General features: G+C 39.6%; 2 protein-coding genes across 5 annotated transcripts in view; one reads left to right on the top strand and one right to left on the bottom strand.

Annotated features, from left to right (window-relative positions):
* The window catches only part of LOC138055234 (uncharacterized), a 103945-nt gene that overhangs the window by 22091 nt on the left and 71854 nt on the right, over positions 1-10000 (bottom strand). The window contains exon 12 of the mRNA XM_068901203.1: positions 1502-1561. Coding sequence (XP_068757304.1) covers positions 1502-1561 — 60 coding nt within the window. The remainder of the gene's footprint in view (positions 1-1501; positions 1562-10000) is intronic.
* Positions 1-10000, top strand: part of LOC138055236 (adenosine receptor A2b-like) — a 37796-nt gene that overhangs the window by 13683 nt on the left and 14113 nt on the right. The window contains exon 1 of one of the 4 annotated variants that reach the window (XM_068901207.1): positions 9722-9847. The exons of the other annotated variants lie outside the window; for them this stretch is intronic. The gene's annotated coding sequence lies outside the window, so the exon portion shown is untranslated. Of the gene's footprint in view, positions 1-9721; positions 9848-10000 lie in introns of those variants that run through there. 4 annotated transcript variants of the gene reach the window in all.

Consider the following 10000-nt stretch of genomic DNA (forward strand, 5'->3'; position numbering starts at 1 on the left):
TTACTCCATCAAATGACTCAGTTTAAGTTCGCGTAGGATTAAATCTCATAACTTTCTTCACCTTCAAAGACGTTGACAGCATGTTTTTTTGACTTTCTTGTACTTTCCGGAACAGCATTTGCGACCAGCTATTCAATATCACTATCACTAGACTCCAGAAAACGATTTTTTTTTTCTTCCATGTAAAATGAAAACTCTTCTACTGCCTTTTTTTCCGCCGCCTTATTTCTTTTCAACGGAAATGATCGTTACAGCATTTCGCAGGGCAAATATCCACACAAACAGGGGTTATTGCGTTATTATTAATGGATGGATTATAACGAACGATATTCTTCAGCCCGGCCAAAGTAACAGTAAAATGTATGGAACAGAACCTCGATATAACGAAATCCTCGATACAACGAACACAATCCAGAAGCTCAAACGTAAAATATACCCTTACATAACGAAGAAATATCAACACGTGATAATATGGTGGACGGAATGTTGCAAAATTCAAGAAATCAAAATTATTTCCAACATCAACAACCAACCGGCAGTCCAACATGTTCTCCCTAGGTCACCAATAAAATTCGCCCAAATTCAACGGCTTATACAATAACCAACACTTAAAACACGCCTAAGTCAGCAACAAAAGTAAGTCGACATCAACAACAACGAATCACCTCAAAACCAACATGAAGAGCAATGTCAACCTCTACCACAAAATACGTACCGGTACTTCAGCAATTTGGGGACGAGCGACTGGCTGAGGTCGGGAGAGGTTCGAACCGAACCGGTATGCTGGCAATAGAAAAAGGCGGCCTCGAGAGTAGCCTGTGTACATTCGCCTCCTCCCCCCGGAAACAATACGTCGGTCGTCTCTCTCCCCGATTTTTTGCGAGGGGAGAAGGCGGATGTACACAGGTTACCTCGCTTGTTCTTTACATGTTTGTAAAAGCTAGTCTAAGATTTTAAGTAACTGAAAGCTTCAAACCTTACTACAAACGTTTCCTAAAATGTCATCTACAGTAATCGTTCAGATCGAGAAAAACTGGGCTGCGCAACGTAACACCATTGAAAAAAAAAACAATTATTATATACATCCCTTTTACGAACATTTTGGCTGTTTTTCCGCAAATTCGTTATATCGAGGTTTTCGATATAAGGAACCAATTTCCCCAGTCCCTTGGCACCTTGTTAAATCGAGGTTCCACTGTAACACATTGCCCATGAGCCTGCGTTGGATAGGAGATGATGAACGCTCAAAGAGAAGCGTCGCGACAAGTTGGCTTTAATCAATCTCAGATCCAACGAGCGCAGATGGGATAATTGAACATTTGAATATGTACTTGGTCTTTAGCAGTCTTCAGCTGGGCAACATCTGACGCGATCACACAGTATATATAAGCTCATAACCGAGATTTGATAGGCCAATCAGAATGTCTTAGGCTGAATTTTTAACGTTACGTAATACACCAATGACTGAACAAGGCAAGTAATATGTAAAATGAACACTTACTAAATACGCCAAGACAGAGGCACTGCCATAATGAACCGCCAGACCCAATGCACTGTGAATCTGAAATGATAAGGTAAACAAAATTGGGGCTATAACAATAAGGTCTGTTTGTCATTCACTCGTTTCCCGCCTTTTGAGAAGAACCCTGGGCGCGTGTATGACTTCCTCCCGCTGTTTGGCCATCTTCGGTATTACTATGAGCAAGCAAAAATAAATCGTTGATAAAAATAAATCGGGAGGGTAATTTCAAAATATTCCAAATTTTTGATTAATCGTAACTACTCCAAATTGCGAGATGACGGTGATAAAATTTTTGTAGTTTGATCTGCTCAATTTTTCTTTAATGGCGGAGCTCGGCGAGCGGAGCACCATGGTTAAGAAGTATGATAAAACATCGATGCGAAAAATGTGGGTTTTAGCTATGACGTCATCACGCGACCGTCTGTCCGTACGTACGTCCGCCCCTCCATGCATGCCAATGTGACCATTATCACGTGACCATATCGGGGGCTTAAATTTACAGCACATCGAGGCGGCCATACTCATAAAAATGGCCGCCTCAGTGAAGGGCTTTTTGTGGTTCGTATGCGCAAACATTGCTTTTTTACGGACTGTTCGAAATGATCTTTCACAAAAAAACCTCTGCTAAAGGGGATGGAAAAAATATCAGGGAGGAAATTTCAAGCAATTATAGAACGGCAGCTGGAAAATCACATCGAGGAATTAGTGACAAAGATAAGCATTTGCCTACGAGCCATTGTTTTGAATGAAAATGAATGAATTTTTGGACGAGAACAAGACACGAGTAAAAGACAAAGAACTGGAGACAACACAGAAGTACCAATTACTTAGGAAAGAAATAGAAATGGAAATTGAACAAATTGACTGTAGTGCTAGTTGTGATCGGAGCATTAGGGACTGTATCTCAAATGTTTGACAAACACATGCAAAATTATGACAATACCATCAGACTTAAGTGATTCCGAAAAATGCTCTGTTGGAAACGGCTAGGCTTTTAAGTTTTGTCCTTTAGGGTTTATAAAATACCCTGTGCCGATTGTGATTGGTGTTATATAGGTGAAACTGGCCGTTGCTTTGAAACCCGCAAGAAAGAACACGTTAGGAATGTAAAAACATGTGCTAATGGGTCAAACATTGCGAAACATGCGTGGTCTTTCGGTCATCGCATTGATTTCAACCATTCTCGAGTTATAGACAAAGGCTCTTTTCGTGTTAGGAAAACTCTAGAGGCCTGGCACACCTCTTCTACCAAGCATGCTGACAATAACTTTAAGCCGATTCCTAATCAGTATAAAATTCTTTTTAAACAATAGCCACCATTTTTCATACCTTTACTCTGTTCTTTTTATCATTTTTATCTCGCCTTTTCTGTATATATTTCACTAATTCACATTCAACGTTTTATCCGTGGAAGGCTGTAGATCGACAGCCGAAAGCTTATATTCTTTTTGAAAATTTTTAGCCAGAGAACGTTTTTATTGTATTTTAATATGCCTAATCCTGGCTGCGCTTCAATTTTTAATCGTATTCGCCGCGAGGCAGGGCAGGATGCCTTACGATTTGCAAGACTTCTGGAAAAAACGACCTACAAGCTCGAAGCACACCACCGCCATTTGCACTTCACTCACAAGGCGCTTGAACACAACTGGATCCCAAAGTCTCTGAGATTCAGGCCTCCTGGAAAACAACTCATATTTAAACGTATAATGGAACGAGCAAGCATGCATTGTATGAAAGCTAGAGTCTCCATTTGCCATGACCAAATTAAAACCAAGAATCGTACCATCCAAGAAACACTCAAAGAATTGACACCTTTGGTCTCCTACGATAACCTTATGGCACTCAAGGATTTCTTGAAAAGAAGAGCCGAGGCCGTCCGCGACAATATTAATACCAGACACGCCAAAAAGCTCAGCAACCTTCACAATGAATTTAATTCATCCTCGAACCTTGTAGACAAGAGCAATTGGGTAGTTAACCTATCCAAAAAACCTCTCACTGTTTCTGAACGATCTCTCTTAGAAAAGGGTCCTAAATTTGCTCCAACTCCCAACCAAATCCCACACAAGAATATTGTTGCTGAAGTAGAAGCCGCGATCCACCATCTACCAGAAGAATCGAAGAATTTCATTCGTAACTCCACCGCTACGATTCTTCACAAAGCAAGACCACCTTCCCATAAGAACCTCAATGCTGATGAAAGAAAAGCCCTTCAAGATTTAAAAAAAGATGAGACCAGGATTTTAATGAAAGCTGATAAAGGAAACTGTTTTGTTGTCCTGGATAAAAGTGATTACGACAGTAAAATGGACTCTCTACTTAGTGATCGTACCACCTATGAACTAGTCCTCAAATCCCCCTTCAAGAGGATTGAACGTGAACTCAACAAAAGGCTTCTCGTCCTGAAGAATCATTATAAGATCAGTGATTCCACTTACCGCAAACTCCACTCCACTGATGCCATACCACCAGCCATTCGTGGATCAATCAAACACCACAAACAAGGAAACCCTGTTAGACCCATTGTTTCATCCATTGGCTCAGCTCTCTACAATACTTCCAAGTTTCTTACCGACATCTTGTCACCTTTACAAAACAGTAATGGTTTCTCTGTTCCTAACTCTGCCAAGTTTGCTGAAGAAATCTCTAACGTTGACATCCAGGATGACGAAGTTATGCTATCCTTCGACGTGGTATCACTATTTACAGCTATTCCTGTAGACAAAGCCTGTGATTACATAAGCAACAAACTACTCAAGGACAACTGACTTCCTTCACGCACGAGCTTAGACAGTAATGAAATCATTTCTCTGTTGAAATTTATCTTATCTAACAATTACTTTATTTATGATGATAAGATATACAAACAGATCCATGGTTGCGCGATGGGTAGCCCCGTCAGCCCTGTGGTGGCGAACTTGTGCATGGAAGCGATCGAAGAAATGGCCATTAACACGTCTGAAGTACAACCTAAAGTATGGAAACGCTACGTGGATGATAGCTTCTGCATCATCAAAAGAGATGCTGTTAATTCTTTTCATACTACACTTAATTCCATCGATCCACACATCTTATTCACTATTGAAGAGGAATCTGACCAACAGATCGCCTTCTTGGATACTTTGGTTTCTCGCAAGGATAACACGATCACTATTGATGTTTACCGCAAAGCAACTCACACGGACAGATATTTAGACTTTTCTTCTCACCACGACAAACGCCACAAGATCAGCACAGCTGAGACCCTCCTACACCGCGCAATTAAACTCCCAAGTACACCGCAAGGGAAAAATACCGAAATCAATCACGTCTTTGATGCTCTACGAGCCAACAACTATCCCTCCTTTGTTATTTCCAATATCTTAAAGCAGAAATTTTCCAAACCAACCACACATGCCATCCCTTCACCTGAAGAATTGGTTGGCATGTTTTTTAAATGGTTTACGCCTCAAGAGAACCCTAACGGTTTTGCTGTCCTTCCTTTTATCAATGGTGTTACGCAACCTCTAACAAGAATTCTTCGAAGACACGATATCCGAGTTGTAAATAAGCCCCTCAAGACTTTACAACAAGAATTCCTTTCTCCTAAATTCAGACCAGCTATTGAACACCAACCCAACGTGGTTTATAAAATACCCTGTGCCGATTGTGATTGGTGTTATATAGGTGAAACTGGCCGTTGCTTTGAAACCCGCAAGAAAGAACACGTTAGGAATGTAAAAACATGTGCTAATGGGTCAAACATTGCGAAACATGCGTGGTCTTTCGGTCATCGCATTGATTTCAACCATTCTCGAGTTATAGACAAAGGCTCTTTTCGTGTTAGGAAAACTCTAGAGGCCTGGCACACCTCTTCTACCAAGCATGCTGACAATAACTTTAAGCCGATTCCTAATCAGTATAAAATTCTTTTTAAACAATAGCCACCATTTTTCATACCTTTACTCTGTTCTTTTTATCATGTTTATCTCGCCTTTTCTGTATATATTTCACTAATTCACATTCAACGTTTTATCCGTGGAAGGCTGTAGATCGACAGCCGAAAGCTTATATTCTTTTTGAAAATTTTTAGCCAGAGAACGTTTTTTATTGTATTTTAATATGCCTAATCCTGGCTGCGCTTCAATTTTTAATCTTTAAGATTCGGACAGGACACCCTTGGGACCTTTAGGAACTAGTCGTTGTTTGCTCCCAAGGGTAATTGACCGGGCAAGAAAAACCGTTTAAGCCAAAGATCCTTCAACTACAACAACAATAATGACGGTAGTGATGATCATAATTAACAATAAGACCCGTAGCCCGGAAGGGCCACGGGTCAATAGCCCATGAGGCGCAGCAAGCAAATGCAAGTTGAAGAAATTATAACGAAAGAAAGCGTCACGCTTTTCGCTACTCAAGGACTATTGCTAATAGTCCTCTAGTAGCGTAGCCAATTAAAATGTAGGATTTGCATTAGTCCACTAATTGGGTGATACTAATTAACAATTGTTCTACGAGGCGCGCGCTGGATATGAAGTGATAGATAACCAACGAGGCGCGTAGCGCCGAGTTGGTTATGATTAATCACTCTATATCCAGCAAGCCCGAGCAGAATAGTTGTTTTATTAAAAACACCATGAACAACAACTCTTCCACTAAAGCATCGATTTCTGCCTCGGTCAATTTCGGTCCAAAACGGCTTTTGTCGGCTTTTTTTTCTCAGCGGAGCTCCAAAAATGTTTTCAGCTCGCTTTATTGCTCACGCTTTCCCTGGCCATATTAGGTACAGCAGGTATATGAACTGATAGCCAGTGTCCGGCGAGCCAATGAAAATGCTGGAAATCTTACGTCCGTAGTTCAGTTCTTAATAATTAACAATTATTCCATGAGCGTGCGTTGGATATGAGATGGTGCCAACGAGACACGTAGCGCCGAGTTGGCTATAACCAGTCTCATCCATCAAGCGCGAATGCAATAATTGTTTTATCAAATTCCTTTAACTCCAAAAGTTTCGAAGTACGAAATACAAGCGAAAAAAGCGAGAAAATCCGAGCGACATCGAAAAAAAATTGATGAAGATGCGATGTTGGGTAATACCTTGTGGTCAGACAGACGCAGGCTTATCACATAAACATTTCTTGCCTTTTCGCGTACTTTTAAACGTCGGAATTGATTCAAACTTTCCACAACAAGGTTTATTTTTGCTTTATTCAGAGAGAAATTCTGCTTTCCAGCGAAAAAAAAAATAGCTTAGTGACACTGAGCGCAACCAACTGCCATATTAGTTCAAACTAAGGTATATGAGCTGATAACCGAGATTGACTGAACCAATCAGAGCACGAGTAATGCATAAACCGAGGTTGAAAATGTAATAATACTAATTATTCGGAACAGAGTGGAGAATCAACAAATTGGACCTACAGATTGCGTCGAGTTTGGAAATCGATACCTGGACGCATTACTCAACCCAGCTTGCCTAACACTTAACACTGAGCAGTTTTTGGATCGTTAAAAAGGCTACTGAGCGCTATGTTGAGGTAACTCTGTCTTTCTTTAGTTGACTACGTTTCAAACTCGAACCTGGCCGTGTAAGATGGCAAAATTATTGCTATGTACAACATAAAACGAGTTGCACCGAAATCAACTCACAAATTGTAATAAGCTTGAAATACGTTATTCAGACAATGTTACCCTCTTTTGCCTCTTGCAATATTTTCTTGGGCTTTGTTGTATTTCTGCTGAATTGTTTAACACTTTAACGCGCCCCTTAACATGGAGCTAAACCATTACGAAGACAGATGCTGGCTACTCCGTCAGCGCTTTAAAACAGGAACAAAGTAGAATAATCGTAAAAAGGGAACAAAGTTAGGATCACAGCATAAACGTTGTCGTATGACATTTTCGTTGGCGTTCAAACGCCGTTGCTAAAGCTGACCATTCGGTAACGAGTGATTAATTAAAAACGTCAAACAGTTAACACACAAATACCCAAAAATGTGTGTAAACGCTTCAAATCTGTTACAGAGCAGGCTCTCTTCCGGATGAAAATCAGAAATGTTGTTCAAGGAAACATTAACGATCAAAAGCCAAACGGATCAAGTTTATCTCGCTCGCCCGAATCCCTTAAGATTTTGACCGCGCGCCATTCAAAAAACAAATGCCTGTTAGCAAGCTAAAGGTTACATGCGCCTTGCGCTGGCAGTTCAAATTATACAGCAGCGCTTCAGTGCTGAAACTTCTGCTTTTCACACTTCACGTATGCCGTTTTCAAGATTAAATGTGTTTCAAGTGACCGATTTCAATGGCTCGATTTGATAAGGAGGCGGCGACATCAAAACGGATACATACATACCAAACAGTGTCCAGAGTGTCCTGGGAATCTTACAGACGTTAATAAACTTCGCAGGCAAGCTCTTGATAAAGAAACTTTATTTATTACAATTTTATTTATTGATTTATAAATTGTAATAAATAAACCTACTTTATCAAAAGCTAGTGCCAAAGCTTGCCAAATTGGTATTTTCCAGTGTTGATATAGTGTGAACTAAATTAGCAGCATGCTGTGACGTATGATATGGAGAACAGAGATTTCGTAATTATAATCAAGAGAAACGAAGTGAACACAAGTGATGCTGTGGATATTTTCTTCGTTGTTTTCCTGTTTTATCGCGGACTCTATATTCACGAAAAACATCAGTCTAAACACTGCTTCTATATGGGGCGTGCGTTCTCGCATGTCTTCCCCTTATCATACGTCATAAGCTTCAAAAATGACCGCTGACTCCTTCATTCTGAGCCGCAATGCTGATGGCCCAAAATCGGAATAAAAAAAATTTTTTTAGGTGGAAAAACGACGGATATGCCAGAAAAAAAGTTGAAAACATTATTGTGCATGGTCTAATGTATAAATAAAGAATGCTTATTATTTTGCCTTCTGTTCCCCTTAAAATAAATAAATATATATATATATATATATTTTTTTTTTTTTCTTTTTTTGTTTTTTTGTTTTTCTAAAGTCGTCATTCATTAACTAGAATGATTTGGTCACATGATTATTAACACCCCGTTGCAAACAACATTATGATCTGGTTTCAAAATTGTCTTCCACCTTTTTCTCGACAGAGCCATAAAATAACAAATTCGAATGTGTCTTTTCATGAGAAACTCGAAAATAAAAAGCAAGATCTTCTAGGATTTTCCCAGGGAGAAAAAGAATCTCCGACTTCGGCTTTTAATTTCGATATCGACTTCTTATTTACTCTTGCTAAATAATACGCTCAATTTGAGAACATTGGATGTTTGGATTGTCGAAAAACACAGTCAGCACTTGAGAGTTAGGTAATCTGGAAGGTAATATTTCCGACTGTGATCTCTTTCCAACTTTAATTAAGAAAATCGAAGTTTAAGTATTGATCTTTGTCGCCATGGAAGAAAAAAACATGTCGTTTCTGCTCATATTCCTTTTAACTTTATTGATACAGTTACAAAGAAGGAAGCTTTGTTTTGTCACCGCTCACGTATTAACTTTACGGAAAGTAAAACAGGCTCGCGTCCTGGTCAATTTGCATGCAAACGGCGGGGCGCGACAGCAGCCCAAAATTGATCAACGAATGAAGAGACATCTAGCCACCAGTTAAGGTCGGAAAATTCGGCCTATTTGGATGACTAGTTAAAGCCAATTCACCTTCCTTTGATTAAACCGACTCCTGACACTTCTATAAATTCGAATTTAATAAGAACACACAGACAGACGACGAGACGCAAGGCATCAAAGTGAAATTTAAGTCGTAGTAAACGAGAACGATTTGTAAAACGGTTCCGAAACCATCCGGTATAACTTCAATCTCGATCCATGTAATATTAACTGCTGCTACGGTTGCATGTGAAAATCGCACCTTTCGATGCCTTTCGTGAAATGATATAGTATTTTATTGGTGTTTATATAATAAATAGAATATTACATGGCCGCTTGAAGATACGAATTTCTCTTCTCGTGTTGAAAAATATTTCACGAGTGAAATATTTTTCAACACTCGAAGAGAAAGTCCGTATTTCCAAGCGGCCATGTAATATCCTCTATATACCTTGAAGCACTAACGCCTTCGTTTTAGCGTCCTACTTTCCATAACGCAATAAGTACCAAGCGCATGAACCAATCAGATTGTAGAATTCGTTATAGTTAAGTGTGCTGCATGAAGGGCTTCGACATAAGATATTTATCTTACGAATCAGAGAAAGCTTTCATCATAGTTTTGACGTATTGTCGCTCTCATTGTGCAGAGAATATTGGCTTTGAAAACATACGAAGTAGGCAAAATAATCCCCTGGAAAGCACTTTTTGGAAAGGTGGGTTACGTTTTATAAGCCTTCACATTTTTTGTGTACTCAATGCATTTTTTCCTTTGTGAAGACAAAGTCACTTGCCCTAGAAAATACGCCAGTGTAGAAATCATAGCTGATACTCATATTGATAAGCCTATATTCTGTAAAAAATGGGCT

This window comes from Montipora capricornis, chromosome 7 (assembly GCF_036669925.1).
Source record: "Montipora capricornis isolate CH-2021 chromosome 7, ASM3666992v2, whole genome shotgun sequence".
Lineage (NCBI taxonomy): Eukaryota > Metazoa > Cnidaria > Anthozoa > Scleractinia > Acroporidae > Montipora > Montipora capricornis.